This window comes from Orcinus orca, chromosome 8 (genome assembly GCF_937001465.1).
Source record: "Orcinus orca chromosome 8, mOrcOrc1.1, whole genome shotgun sequence".
NCBI lineage: Eukaryota > Metazoa > Chordata > Mammalia > Artiodactyla > Delphinidae > Orcinus > Orcinus orca.
The window spans coordinates 22286146-22302262 of record NC_064566.1 but is presented as its reverse complement, the minus strand read 5'-3'; the positions used below and the strand labels follow the sequence as shown (position 1 = coordinate 22302262).

Genomic DNA, 16117 nt, shown 5'->3' with positions numbered 1-16117 from the left:
TAACATATTTTTCCCCCAAATTGAAACAAGACACATGCTCCCTTGTAACTTAAGTTAAGCCAATTCCCAAGTATGGATGTAGTTACCACAAATTCAAATTTTATAGAAAAGTTTAGCTAGACTAACAAGAAAAAAAAAAGAGAGGACTCAAATAAAATCAGAAACGAAAGAGGAGACATCACAACTGATACCACAGATACAAAGGATCAAAAGAGACTACTATGAACACTTATATGGCAACAGATTTGACAACCTAAAAGAAATGGATAAATTCCCAGAAACATGCAACCTACCAAGACTGAACCATAAAGAAACAGAAAATCTGAACAGACTACATTACTAGTAAGGAGAGTGAATCAGTAATCAAAAACCTCCCAACAGGGCTCCCCCTGGTGGCGCAGTGGTTGAGAGTCCGCCTGCCGATGCAGGGGACACGGGTTCGTGCCCCGGTCCAGGAAGATCCCACATGCCGTGGAGCGGCTGGGCCCGTGAGCCATGGCCGCTGAGCCTGCGCGTCCGGAGCCTGTGCTCCGCAACGGGAGAGACCACAGCAGTGAGAGGCCCGCGTACCGCAAAAAAAAAAAAAAAAAAAGTCGAAAGAAAAAAACTTACAAGATGAGTGAACAGCCAGCTAACCTACTTAAAAATGATTTCACCAATATGACTAGATGCTTATTAGTTGAAGAACCTAAAATTCCCCCACTTCTTCCATTTTTTTTGTCCTGTATAGAACTCCTTAGTCACCTAAAAATATTCCCATCTAACTTCTGAATTATAGTAAAATGTATCTATTTCTTAGGAGATGAATTTTAATCATTTGCGGAAACCCCATCTACTTTTGTTCAGTTGATGCAATCATGACTTACTGAGCACCTACTATGTATCAGGTGCTACTCCTGGCACTTAGGAAATATCAAGAACTAAAATAGATCTCAACCCCTGCTCTCAAGGAGCTTATACTCCAGGTGAGCAAGCAGACAATAAACACACAAATTATCTATATTTTTAAATATGAAAAGTGTTAGAGAAAAAAAGAAAGGTAGGTAAGGGAGATAGAGAGTGTGGGAAGAGGTGGGGAAAGGCATGCTGCGGTATAAACAGGGTAGCCAAGGTACCTACGAGAAGGTGAGATCTGAGCCACACTGGAGGGAGAAAAGGGCACTGACTAAGCAGTTAACTGAAGTAAGATGCAGAGAGAACAGCTGAAGCCAACTCCCCAAGAGCATGCTTCACAAGTTCAAGGAACAGCAAAGAGTGAATTGGTAGAGGGGAGGGGAGCCTAATAGAGAGATGATCAGAAAATTTACGGACCTATCATATAAGGCCTTACAAGGGCTTTGGCTTTTACTCCCAGACGACCTGCTGCAATGCTCTGAGCAGAGATGACATCATCTTACTTATTTTGCCAGGTTCATTCTGGCTGCTATATTGAGAACAGCCTGGAAGAAGGCAAGGGTGGAAGTAGGGAGGCCTGTGAGAGAGTTGATGGTGATTCAGAACAGGGTGAGGCAGGGATTGAATTCTGGATATATTATGAAGGCAGAGCCATCAATCAATACTTTCTTTAAAAATACTGGTTATTTTACAGTTGTCCATAGGCAGCAGGTAGCAGACAAAATTTAATGTGGCTAAAATGAGAATAACGATTACTCATAAAGTCAGCATTATTTGTAATGAGATTATCATTGAGATTATCGTATTCTAGTAGGATCATCATTTAAGGTACATTATTTTAAATTATTTTCTTAAAGCTCAGAGACACACCCTAGTCTACAATACAACTGCTTTAAGTAGAAGTAGCTACTTATTGTTTATTTATCTGAGGGTCAAAGGAGGGGAGGACATAGTAATTACCTTTCATACTACAGTAGGAACTGGAATAAGAATGTAAATTTCTCAGTTTTCTGTTCAGTGTTCTTCTTCCTGAAGTAGCTTTTTATGTATAAGACTATTCTTGGGATGCCCTGTGTTCTATGTAATAATGTTCTATTTGGTTGTTATAGGTTCATTCTTATGCTCACGTACCTTATTGATTTGATGATGCAGGCTTTGCAGAACCTGTGGCCGCATGGTGTTTGCACTGCTTCCCGTAATGCCATCAAGCAGATGGGGCATTCATACTTGCTTTCCAGGGGTGGGTCAAATTCCACGTCATATCCCTGGATCTCTTCCATAAAAGAGCTGGAAAGATTCACTGTGCTGGCAGTTCCACTCACACTGTCATCTTTTGCTGCAGCACCACAGGAGCTGGCGGCCATGGCAGCACAGCAGTCGCTCTCAGACTGGCTGGATCCACAGCTGTTTTCCCAGTGTAGCAGACTCATAGTAAGGTGATTATCGACTGCTCTGAAGAAATAGCAAGACAAAAAATGCCTTCACATACACACATACATACACATACACACACACACACACACACACACGTATCATAGCTATCTATGCAAGCCACCTTTTAGTTGATAAACATTAGCTCTGTTAATATTATTTACAGAAAACTTTCAAAGTTTTTTCAGCTTTGCTTCATGACTACTATTTTACAAGTTAAGGAGTTCATGATCTAGTAGGATGGATGGAATATAAGGTTAAAAGAAGAAACATACCTCAACTGTAATAATTAGCATAATTATCTGTTTAAATGTCTGTTTTCTATGACTGCAGTTTCAAGAATGTTCATTTCCTCAGTACTCAGCACGAGCTTTCACCTAACAGGTGCTCATTAGGCAGCTGCTGAAGAACTTAATTATGCTGCTGAACTTCCTTCAAGTATCCAGAGCTGAAGAGAACAGCTCGACCAGCAGGCAGTGTGAGGACGAACAATGCACAAAGGATCAGATGATCATGAGAAACTATTAGTTATGTGATTTTGGGCAACTAACCATTTGGATCTCAGTTTCTTCTTCTAGATCTAAAACTCTATTGACTACAGTTGAGCCCTGAACAAGGCAGGTGTTAGGGAGGCCGACACCCGAGCAATAGAAAATCCGACTTGGCCCTCTGTTCCCAAAGTTCCACATCCTCGGAGTCAATAACCACAGATCCTTTACTGAAAAAAATTTGCATTTAAGTGGACCTGTGTAGTTCAAACCTGTGTTGTTCAAGGGGTCAACTGTACCTCCAAATGTTCAGTGTGGCAATTTCTATTACACAGAAAGAACGGAATTGAAAAAGTATATCTGTATGTCCTCGTGCCTTCAGTCATGTCAAGTGACTATGTTTCATTACTAATGACTGGAAAAACAAGTGAGGTTTTGTTTGCCTATGGAAAACTATTGCTTTCATGGTAGGTGGGATGCTTTCAAATTCTAAACCATTACCAGAATTTACAAGTGAGAAGCTAAGGTCTAAAAGCAGTTCACAGCCTAATTAACCAGGTCTCTCTTGTAGGTAATTACATGTATAGAAAATTCCCACTATGTACCAGATATACAGTTGACCCTTGAACACAGGGGTTGGGGTGCCGACACCCACGCAGTCAAAAATCCACATATAACGTTACAGCTTGCCCTCTGTGTCTGTGGTTCTATATCCACTGATTCAACCAACCTCTGATAATGTAGTGCTGTAGTATTTATTGGAAAAAATCCATGTATAAGTGGACTCATGCAGTTCAAACCTATGTTGTTCAAGCGTCAACCAGAGTTCTAGAAAACAGAATGTAAGCCTCCAGCCAATATGTTAGACAAGGTATCCCCCGCCTGTCTCATTCTTATATAAAAATCCTGGCTGCCACCATGTCAAATAGTGGGTTAAGACAGTAATCCTCTATTTTTTACCACTATAGATACCTTTTTCTTCTTCTCAAAAAGATTTTGAGTAGCATTTGACGACCACCTACAAAGGATGAAGCACTGTTCTGGCTGGAGAGGCAATATCATGAAGTGGTGAAGAGCTTAGATGCTGGAATCGGATGATCTGGGTTTAACTCTTGTCTCCATCATTTGGTGTATGACCTGGGCAAACTATATAACCTTTCTGTGCTTCAGTTTCCTCATCTGTAAATGGGGGTAACAAAAGAATCCACCTCAGAATTACCGAGAGGATTAAATGTGTTAATATGTGCAAAGCACTTAGAACTGTGCCTGGAAGTAAAAATGAGTTGTTATTATGTGTACCTCTATAGAGTTATTTTATTTAACAATTTTATTGCCCCCCCCCCCCCGGTTATCAAAGTGGAAACTCTGAAGCTTTAAAAGGCTAAGTAACTTGCCAAGGATTACCCAACTAATAAGAAACAGAGTTAGAATCAGAACCCAAGACTACTTCACCCAGAGCCTGTGCAATTTGTACTATCCTATGTTTGTCTATGTTTTGATAACTTTGTCTATAAAGCTGAATTTAAAATTTCTTTCCATTTATTTTTATTACACTAGACTAAGATGCTGACCACAGCTTCTGTTAAACATGAGCTGTCCAGTGTTATCAGGTTGGGTTGACAGAATTCCAAAAAATCAGTAAAGAAAAACTCATGTTTTGTTCTACTTTTTTAGTTTCGATAATATTTTTGAAAAGTTAAAAACAGTTTGCAAAGCCTTGTTATAACTAATGCAGAATCCCGTGGAAGACTCAGTACAAGTTGATAAGGAGGAAGGGATGGCAAGATAATGGCAAAGAGCAGAACTAGTTATTACGCCTGTGCTCCAGGATGGGGTTATAAGGCCCCTGTTATACCCTCCAAATCTGTTGCTAGATAACACTGTAATGCTATACTAGGGTTTATATCCTTTGTTATTTTTCTTCCCATATACATTTTTGTGTTCAATTACTACCTTAGTTAAATTTCTTAGAAGTAGAATTATTAGGTCAAAAAGTATATAACTTTTTATAGTTTCTGATAGATGCTGGTTATCCAATATGATATGTTTTGATATCCAATATCAAAGGCTTTATAATTCCCACTCCCAAAAGCAGAGTAAGTATGAGAACACATTTTATATACCTTTGATAATTCCAGGTATAGTTACCTTTTTTTTTTTTTTAACATCTTTATTGGGGTATAATTGGTTTACAATGGTGTGTTAGTTTCTGCTTTATAACAAAGTGAATCAGTCATACATAAACATATGTTCCCATATGTCTTCCCTCTTGCGTCTCCCTCCCTCCCACCCTCCCTATCCCACCCCTCCAGGCTGTCACAAAGCACCGAGCCAATATCCCTGTGCCATGCGGCTGCTTCCCACTAGCTATCTACCTTACTGCGTTTGTTAGTGTGTATATGCCCATGACTCTCTTTCGCCCTGTCACAGCTCACCCTTCCCCCTCCCCATAACCTCAAGTCCGTTCTCTAGGAGGTCTGCGTCTTTATTCCTTCTTTACCCCTAGGTTCTTCATGACATTTTTTTTCTTAAATTCCATATATATGTGTTAGCATACGGTATTTGTCTTATAGTTACCTTTTGAAACTTTAACCATTTTTTTTTAAAGTAAAATCACTTTTGAGAAATTAATATTCGTTTGGTTGTACAGCATATATCAAAATGCTAGCCAGGAGACAAAAGCAAAAGTCCCTGAGCTAAGTTTACCTTTTCTGCCCAAATGTCCAGTTAAAATTCAGTTTATTGGATAGTCGATAAACTGCCCTCTTGCTATCCAGTCCAAAAGACTTGCAGGTCTTTAGATTTAGAGACCTTTTATAGCAAATGTGTTACTAAGAAAATCTGTCCAATCAGTCACAATTCCTTAAAAGGAACTCCACTGCAGGAATGCAGTGTCAAGACATGAAAGTGAGCACTCTTAAAAATATAGATGCCATTATTTTTCATGCTTTAATACAGAAGCTTTTCATCTTTCCAATAAACTTTTTTAGGTAGTCACTCTGTCTACAGTATGTAGTCCCATGTAACTATACTACAAAGGGAAAATTAAGCTAAAGCAGTATTCTGAGTGCCATTCAGTATTTTTAGGTTTACTCTTTCTTTTTGGCAAGTTAAAACGTTTTTTCCTTTTACTTTTAGGGACTGCGATGACTTAATTGAAAATCACTTTCTTAACTACAGTGAGTAACTATTTTAATTAACACCAAGAAAAAACCCAAAAAGTGCTTAGAGTCAGCTATAGAAGATGGTCTGGGGGGGTTCCCTGGTGGCGCAGTGGCTGAGAATCCACCTGCCAATGCAGGGGACACAGGTTCAAGCGCTGGTCGGGGAAGATCCCACATGCTGCAGAGCAACTAAGCCCATGGGCCACAACTACTGAGCCTGCACTCTAGAGCCCACAAGCCACAACTATTTAGCCCGCGAGCCACAATTACTGAAGCCTGCGCACCTAGAGCCTGTGCTCAGCAACAAGAGAAGCCACCGCAATGAGAAGCCCGTGCACTGCAATGAACAGTAGCCCGCACTGGCTGCAACTAGAGAAAGTCCTCGTGTAGCAACGAAAGACCCAACACAGCCAAAAATAAATAAGTAAATAATTTTTTAAAAAAAGAAGATAATGATGATCTGGCAACCGTGTAGAAAATACTATGCTTTATTAGTATTTTTTTTTTTAACCTCATATGGTGCCTTAGGTATCCACTTCATGAGATGCTACAGAGGTACGCTTGGCTTTACATAAGCTAAAATAGATAAGAGTAAACAGATATTCTTACCTTCAAAGATTTCTTTGGCCTCTTTTCTATTCTAACATTCAGAATTCATGTGGCTTTCTATATGAATTAATGGAAGAGACAGCACAAAGGTTAAATGGTTCCTTAGTACGTTAAGAGCTTCATGACTGTAATTCCCTCTTTGTAATTGTGAATCTAGTACAGTAAGCACTGAGTTAATTAAATATTGTGGGATGTAACCACTGCCAACTTATTTTGACTGCAAAATGAATATCAAAAATAGCCTTATAAGAAATCATGGCTTAAATTCACCTATTAGTATGGGGTTATATATTATGCTCCAAAGAGTATACTGTTAAGTATCTTGTGGGAAGGGGAGTAGAGCGATACACAAAACTTTGTTCCTTTAAGATCAACAGATGCTAATGAGAGAAACGTACCAAGCTAAAAAATCAGTAAGTTATGTCTTGAACTGGTCAATTTTAAGTTTTAAAGTAAAACCACATAATACAAAACACTGAGAAATTACCTTTAATTTGCTACTAGCTTTAGAAACAAGAACTATTTACCAAATCCTTAAGATCTATTCTTAAAATTGCAAAGACCTGCAAAAGAGCTGCAATGGCGAAGGTGCTGCAAAAGAGTCAACTACTATGCCTTATTTTTGAACATAAATTTGAGGGGACATTCCCTTTCCTAGGGATGATTTGTTCTCCTCCAGGAGGCAAAGATTTGAACTTCTTTCAAAATCTAAGTGGCCAAAAATTTATCAGCATCACGTATCCAAATTTGTCACAGAAAAGACTTCAAGTTACAATTCTTAAATACTGTGATGTATATAGTGCGTGCAGGTTGAAACTCTGATCATCACATGGGCAACAAGGGCCTGAGACACATTCCTTCCTTGAGTCACAAAAAAAGCCACAGCGTCCTCACCCCACTCCCATATCAACATCAGAAAAGCCCCTTCTCCCTTCCCGAGTAATCACAAGGGAATGGATAAAATACCAGTGGCCAGGTTCACAAGGCCAACACTCAGAATTTCAAGTTTTTCTTGTTTCTATGCCTGTGTAGCAAGACATTTAGTGATTTACACTCCCGAGAAACCAGAGAAAACACGCAAATACTATACGTTGTATGAAGCTCCTAAAATTTGTAGGTGCTTTCTGTTCACATTCAAGACAGTCCTAACTCAGCTGGAGTTCCCCTGAAGCCAAATACTAGGAACAGCTTTATCAACCCAGCGTCTGGAACAATCGCTAGAACTGCCGCGTGCAAGGGCGGGGGAGGAACATTCGTGTCAGCTGAACCTTTTCTTTCAAAAAAAAAAAAACACTTGCTGCCTGGGACGTCTATTTGAGTTCAACAGGGAACCCAAAAATAGCTCTCCCATGACAGTGACAGAGGGAGTCGCTGAGAACCTAAAAGGGATTTTTTTAAGCCGGTACCATCCGAGCAATAGGAAAATACAGGAGGCGATTTCCTTTTCTGGGAAGGGGAATGCGCGGGGTGGGGGAAGTCGGGCCGAGAAAGTTGGCGCGAGATTCCAGCTGGGGGATGGAGTGAGCCGGGGAGGTGGTCCCCACCGGCCGGCGGAGCAGAGGTGAGGGGACAGGGGGCGGCGTCTCCAACCTGTGGGAACCCAGGGGAGAGGAGGCGGCGTCCCCAACCCGTGGGAAGCTAGGGGCCAGGGGCGGCGTCCCCAAGTGAGAAACAGGAGAGGAGGAGGCATCCCAGCCCGTGGGGAGAGAGGCCGCCACCGCCGGGAGCCGTCAGAAGGAGACTCACCACTCCGGTCCGCTGGGCCGCCGACTACGCCCGGCCGCAGGACTCCACTCAGCCAAGGTGCCAGGAGAGAAAGGCACCGCACTCCAAGCCGAGGGTGCCAGGACGCCAATCTCTTGACCCGAAGGCCGCCGTTACTGAATCCCCCGGAAGCCCGAGCCCCATCCGCGGAGGCCCCTACTTCCGCCTTCTCCGCTCGCGCGGGCGAGCGAGGGGCGGGGAGCGGGCAGGGGAGGAGACAGAGCGGCCCAGCCGGGCGTGGGCGTCCCCTGGCGGCGGTCCTCCACAGGCGCGCGCTGCGGTGCCGGCGCGGGCAGGTCCAGCCGTCAATCTAGAGCTCTCCCGCTGCGTTTCCGCCTCGCTTGGGTGCGAATCCCACCTAGGAATTCCTTACCCTGCAATCCTGAAGTGAGATCTGTCCCGGAGTAACTGTGATCTAGTGAGCAGCAGCAACAGCAGTAATCCCAAACTGTGTTTTTATAGTTTCCCAATCCAAGCAGGAGAAAAACCCCAACTCGGCGAGATTACTTGACCTTCGAAAAGCCTTCACTCCTTCCCTAACTCCACCCTCCTTGACAAGGAAGTTTACATGATATGTAGAGCCCTCTCTTATCACCTGGTCCTTCCCCTTCAACAAGTCCAAGGGAGTCAAACCCATATATTTAAATATTTCTTTGAAACTGCTGCCAAACACATCATCTCTTTTTCGGTCAACGTCACAAGAAAGCTATTTTTAATTCCCTGTTTAACTGCATGCAAACCTCTAAGGAATGTAACAAGAAGATGCGTGAAAGATTTTGGCTCACCTCTGCAAATCTGACTCATCCTTCACCTCTTGGGGGAGGTATTACAGGGTGTTGGGTTTCATATGTACATGTCCTGAAACCAGAGTGCTTCATTCCAATCTAGTTTTTCCCCTTTATAAATTATTTGACTTTAAATAATTTACTTAATCTGACTTCAATTTTTTCATCTCATTAAAATAAGGATAATGATAGTACCTACCTCATTGGTAGCATTGTTGGAAGGGAAACATAAGTTAGTACGTGTTAATAAATTATTTAAAACTAGGACATAGTATGTGCTCAATAAATGTTAACAATACTGTATTTCCTGCTTTCTGGCTGCTGATATTCATAAAAAATACTTATGTTTTTAAGATAAGAAACTGTCACAAGTTTTCAAACTCACTCTGCCACCCCTCTTTTTAAAAAGTACTTTGAAATAGTTAAGACATAAAAAGAATTATACACACATCTGTGTGCTCACCACCCAGCTCAATAAATAAAACATTGCCGGTAGAATTGCCAGCTCTTGTGCATCCCTCCCCACTGATTCCCAGGGCCGTGTAAAAATAAATCCCCTATGTGATGGTGAAGAGATCATGATATAAAACTGAGAGATGGCGAAAAAGAAGAACAAGGGAGGTAGACTTTCCTCCACGTATTAATATGTGCTCTGGGGCAAGTTTTGTAACTTCTACGAACTTCAGTTTCCTAAACCATAAACTAGGGGATAATATTTACCTTCCAGGCTGTTGTCAGCATCAACTAATAAAAATGTACGTGAGAGAACCCAGCACTGGGCTTTCAGAAAGATTAGGTGTTGTGCGTGTATTTCACGATTTTCACACGTGTCCTTGAGGGGCTTCCTCCTACTTCTACAGATTCTATTCATTCTTCCCTGTTTATACTGGTAGAGAGTGTTGGCGCTCACCCATGCCCTGGGCACACAGGAGACTTACACTGTCCCCTTGCAGTCAGACAGTGCCATGTGACTAGTTCTGACCCACAGGCTGTTCAGGGCAAGGGAGGTGTGTCATTTTAAGACCAAAGTATTTGATTTTCATTGAAAGACCCACTTCCCCACGTGACAACCATGGGGCAGCTGTAAGAGGCTGGATCGCTAAATTGCTGTATGGAGGGCAGTTGCCTTGGAAAGTCAATCCACCTTCATTGGACTTACATGAGCAGGAAACAGATCTCTGTTGTTTCGAGCCATTGAGATGTTAGGGCTGTCTTTTCTGCCGCACAACCCAGCCTATCCTATGCAAATTCCTCCTTAAAGTCTCCTCTGATCATTCACACCCCTACTGGACTAGGAATCAGAAAACAAAATTTTCCTCTTGGCTCTGCCTCTTATTAAAATTGGACCTGGTCAAGTATCCTCATCTGTAAAGTTGGAATAAAATCCATCCTGTCTCCTTCTCAGAGGCTTTATTAGTTCAAATGAGATATATGTGAAAACTCTTTGTAAACTAGGAAGCTCTATACAGGTGGCAGGAACTGAGTATTCTGACCAGTAGGGTTATCTGATATGTACAGCGACCACAGTACCTAGGTTTCCTGAAATGTCACTAATTTAAAATATTTTCCAGTGTCCTATATAAGTATTCAAAGTGGGCAAAAATATCATCATGGTATCATTTCTGGGTTGCTGTTTTTCACACTCTATTTGAAAACTGAAATAAGATTCACCTTGTAGGCTGTCCCAGGTAGGAGTGGGAGGGTGAGAGATTTTCCCCCATTTAGAAAAAGGATGGCTCTCTAAGTTTTAAATGATAAAAGTAGAACACAGTTCTTTAATTCAAACCATATTTACTGAACAACCATCATGTATGTGTGGCAGTCAGCCTTGAAGATGCTATTTATACCCATATGTGATCCCCTTGCACAATGAATAGGGTACAACCAATAGGATGCTGTGAAAATGACAGAATGTGACTTCCTAGGCTAGGTTGTCTCCAGCGTTCCAAAGGAACCAAATAAAGAATTCATAGCTGGCAAGGGAGAATTTCTTCGTGAACAAGGACAGATTCAGGAAGAAATATTCTAAGTGATTCCATCTTATTTTATTTAGGTAACAAACTCAAAACAAGTCTCAGTGCTCTATCATTTCTCTCTCTCCTTTCCTTCCTTCCTCCCTTTCTTTCTTTCACATCCATCCATTTGTCTATCTACCCGTCTATGTGGATATCTGAAATGTCTATTTTAGAGTTAAAATTCATAATTGAGATGGTTTTCATGATGCATATTATTAGATTTATTTTGATTGAAAACTGATGGAGAGTGAATCTGATTGGTTGAAATGGTTTGTCAATAAGGACTGGCTTTATTAATTAGGTTGTGTAGTAGATTTCCTCCATAAATGGAATGAGACTTGAATGAGCTAAATGTGCAGAGTTTTGTCAAAAAACATGTACAGACTTGTAAAATATACAGTATGGTAGAATTACATCTTTCGCAATTATTTAAACTTAACATAAAAAAATTTACACATGCCAACCTAAGAGCATGCAATGGAATATATCATCTTACAAAAGCACTTTAGAGTCAGAAACTTTCTCATACCAGAAGCAGGAAGAGCAAGAAAGTAAATATGTTATAACCTTGGATAAAATTACAAACCAAGGAAGACTGAGTCAGTCAGAGGAGGCATTAGATATGACGGAACCTAGAAAAGGTCAAAGAGATCCAGTCGGGCATCTCCCATGTACATTCAGTTTGGGGGAGGAAGTGTCCTGTATCAAAATCTCCCTTTAGCTATCCATGTTCAAAGGCAGGAGTTTTGGAGATGTCCTGATGTCATTAATCGTTGAGTTGCAAAAGCAATTTACCTACTGAATGATTTCATGGTCACTAACAGTAGCTAAGTGAAGCCAGAGGAGCACAGGAAGGAAGCTTACCCAACAGAAGGTTCCGGTCTTGGAATATACTCCGAGTACAATAAGTTTCAGGGTAGCCTCCTTCACCGTTTCTGCCTCTCTCCTCCCACCCCACTCCACCAAAATAAGGGAAAGTTCTCAGAGCAGAGGAGGGCATGGGTGATGAGAAGTGAAGGAGATGGGCAATAAAGGAAGATGAGTGAGGTGTGTGGACATGTGGGTGTGTATGGGGAGGCTCCTAGGGAGACTGCAGACACTAATAACAGGATTTGGGACTATACCCTTGGCTCATTTCACTGTCTAGGTTGAGAGCAGACTCTGAGCCACTAGGAGGCAGAAGCTTAGTTTTGGAACCCACCTTGGAATCTATGGAATTTCCCAATATTGTCCATAGCAGAGTTTTCTTTGGTAAAGCCTACCCACTGGCAAGGAGTGAAAGTACTCACCATTCCTCTCCACCCTCTTCCCAAATCCCAAGCAAGAACCTAGACTTTTTGTGGCCATACTCATTTTTCCTGCTCTTGGAGAAAGGAGGAGATCTTTTTCCGCCCTTCATTTGGGTAAATGAGGAGGGTGGGGACATTTCCACTGCATTGCAGCTAGATTTTCCTAGCTAGTTTCACTAGAGATCATCAAGCAACATTGAGATGGTAAGTGGACCCAGTTTACTGCTTTCCTTGGGGGAAAGAATGTACCAACCATAGAATATAAGAATCTGATCTATTCATATATTTTTAATGAAAACAAATTGCTTTTGTCTGATTTGTAGATTTGCTTCCTGCGAGCTGAGTTAGTGTATAGGCACACTGGGTGGGAAAAAAAATCAGCTTTTGAACTTACAGAGCTAAGGGTCAGAGTATTTCACCAAGGTAAACAATACCTTATGATTTCTCTTGGTACAGTCTCTTCTAAACACTTTAAAAAGCATTACTATGGGGCTTCCCTGGTGGCGCAGTGGTTGAGAGTCCACCTGCCGATGCAGGGGACATGGGTTCGTGCCCCGGTCTGGGAAGATTCCACGTGATGCGGAGCGGCTAGGTCCGTGAGCCATGGCCGCTGAGCCTGCGCGTTCGGAGCCTGTGCTCCGCAACGGGAGAGACCACAACAGTGAGAGGCCCGTGTACTGAAAAAAAAAAAAAGCATTACTATGAAGAAAAATCATCCAAAACCTGAAATAAAGTAAGAGGAAGGCAACAGTGACATTGTTTAACATGTTTGCCTAATAATTAATTATCTATGTCTGAGAATTCTCCTGTTTGACTTTGCTATTTTACTATTTGATTAGAGACCAGACACTGAGGTTATACATTAACTCATAGATTTCCTTCCAGTAAAAAAAACACACACCCTGAGGTTAATACACTATGGGATATTAACTAATTTGTATCAGCTGGTAAATTTCAGCATTCCTTTGACTGACTGTAATATCTCTGTTTCTCCAAACTTCCTTTGGACCAGCTTTATCATCTTACTAATTCTCTCATTAATTAATGGGCTGAATAAAATCTTAGAATGTGTTCATTCTCGATTTCTGTGGCAGTCTTGTGTTGAAGTTTTTGAAAATTGTACTTTATCATTACAACATTCTTGCTTAACTCTGCTTCTATACAACATCTGCATATTGAATGAATTTCTCAGTCAGATTTTTGCATGGTTGATGTTTGAATGGAAGAATGTTAAACCTTTCAGGACATTAGGATCCTTAAAAAACAAAACAAAACAGAAACCTTAATCGTGGCACTGGAACACAAAATCAAAAAAGTATAGTTAAGCGTTTGGCTTATTTATATTTTGAAACAATAGAGGATTACCATTCAGGAAGGCTCTTGAGTTCAAAAGTCTCTTGTGTGAGTTCCTGCACGTTGCCAGGTGTAGAAACTCTCACAGAGGCAGTGGAAAGCAGAGAAAATCTGAAGCACGAAAGAGGAAGTGTTCAGAACTGTGGTGTGAGCTTGCTTGGTGGGAAGAACAGGAGATATATTTCCACTGTTCCTCATTAGATTTTATAATATAATTTCCCCAAAAGACAGTTAAATAAATAAATGTTTAGTTTCCCTGAATTGCCCACAATTGAAGTTGAAATAATGTGTCTTTTATGCAACAGTATTATTTTCCATAATTGTATCTCTTTCACTGCAAACATTTTTTCAGATACAGTATGAGTCAAATAGTCTTTTGTGGGGCAGACAGCGGTGGGGAGAGGGAAAGCCAGTCCCAATTAATAATATTGTTTTTATAGAATATGTAGTTTGTTGCAAATAACTCAATAAAAATGCTTTGGGGAGAATATACAATTCTTTTATAGGTTGGAAACAGCCTAAATGAGGATTATGACAATGACAAAATTAAGTAAATTAAAAGCTGCTTTACTATGAAAGGGAATGGAAGGGGTGTGTGTGCTTGGGGGTTAATGCTGTCACTCTAAGTTTTTCATCACATAGAGTAGGACACATTCCAGGTTCCTGAAGCCTGTGTCCACGTTTGCCCTTTTCATATGGTGCTGTTGTTAATGGCTTGTGATTGTTAAGATGAAACAATTTTCAGTTTCAAATTGAACTTTCAGCATTTCATCCACCAAAAATATCATACTTTCACCTCAGTTTCTGCCAGAACAGAATATATTTCTTTCTGGATTTTCTAAATAAAACATTGCTTTGATGAATAACATGGGACTGACTACTTTCTTATAACAAAGTAATCTTCATGTTCTGAATGATAGCTAATCCTCTAGGCTTTCCTGAAGGAGTTTCTGTAAGGGGTACAACATGTAAGAATTCTGTTAAATTAATAATGACCTTTGAAGATTCTACATGTGCACATTGGAAGATTTCCAAAATGGTTTCTTGAGGATGGTGGTGGTAATTTCTTCTCAAGGCATTTATTAAGGGTCATTTGCATTTTTTGTTTTCTGCACCAGTGAACTAGGGATATAAAGGGTCAACACTAGAAATCAATAAACGAGAGATCATTTTGCCCATGACCAGAGAGGCATTGTTTTCTGAGAGGAAATTCCTCAAAACTAAATTAGGAAAAGTGCCAAATAACAGACTCCAAAGAGGAAACAAAGTATTAGAAATTGGAACACAATCGGAAACTGGAAATGATTCATCAGCTTTAGTTCTTTTGCCCATAAAATAGTTTATATTGATCTCATTTCTTACATCAAGCATTTCCTAATTAATTAAAAATGCCTCAAGATAATATTAAAAAATGTGCAGTTTCCTATCTAAATGCCTGAATCTATAATAAATTAACTATTCCTCTAAGTTTGAATATCAGATTATTTCTATTATAGTATTTGCTTTTATAATGTGTCAGTGAACTTTTGTGGATGAATCTTTGCCCACATTTCAAACTACGACTTTAAGATGGGTTTCTTCAGTGGAAATTGGTAGGTCAAAGGCTATGGATATTTATGACTTCTGTTTCAAATGACTTCCCAGAAAGACTGTCAATTTTTGTTCCATCTAGTTCTTGGTATGTATCTTACTCATTCTCCCCAGGATTCTAGGTTAGTGTATTATTTTAAAAAACAAAAGAACACACACGCATATACCACATACCCCAATAACTGTAAAAAGAAATTAAAACTCACATACAAGATAAAATATTCATTACAGAAGGTAAAAAATATAAAAGAAAAAATGTCCCCTTACATTTTTGAAACTCAGTTCTACTTTCCTGAAGAAACCACTGTGAAGGAAAAAAAATGACTAACTTAAAGTTTTTAAACATGGCCTTGCTATCTATATGACTACATTCTGGAAGGAGGAGAGTGCTTATTGCTCAGACCTGGGGACCACTACACCCCAGCCCCTGCATTCATCAATGTCACAACACTTTAATGCGTACAATCTAAAGCCACCTTTAGGAATTGCCTAGCAGCTTACTGACATTCCACTGGGGAAGATGAGACCCCAGGACATTCAGACCGGAGGGGAATGTATACTTTGGAGACATAAGTTGGCAAACTTGAAAAAGCCTATTTAAAGGTACTGAAACAGGTCACAGTAGCTGATCAGTAAAATGTTTAAGATTTATAAAAAGTTTACAGCATTTATCTAAAGGACTAGAAAAGGAGATAGTGTCTGTCTAGGCAAATAGGACATTAAAGATTCTTAGTA

General features: G+C 40.4%; 1 protein-coding gene across 4 annotated transcripts in view; it reads right to left on the bottom strand.

Annotated features, from left to right (window-relative positions):
* The window catches only part of TRAF6 (TNF receptor associated factor 6), a 28043-nt gene extending 19223 nt beyond the window's left edge, over positions 1 to 8820 (bottom strand). Inside the window, exons 1-4 of one of the 4 annotated variants that reach the window (XM_033410889.2) lie at positions 8333 to 8819; positions 6587 to 6643; positions 3786 to 3992; positions 2026 to 2346 (exon numbers count right to left, since the gene is read on the bottom strand). In XM_033410889.2, the coding sequence (XP_033266780.1) occupies positions 2026 to 2346; positions 3786 to 3820 (356 nt within the window). In that variant the 5' untranslated portion in view covers positions 3821 to 3992; positions 6587 to 6643; positions 8333 to 8819. Of the gene's footprint in view, positions 1 to 2025; positions 2347 to 3785; positions 3993 to 6586; positions 6644 to 8332 lie in introns of all 4 variants that reach the window. The other 3 variants (XM_033410902.2, XM_004264016.4, XM_033410914.2) reach the window with 3 other exon arrangements.
* Between the last annotated feature and the right edge of the window lie 7297 nt (positions 8821 to 16117).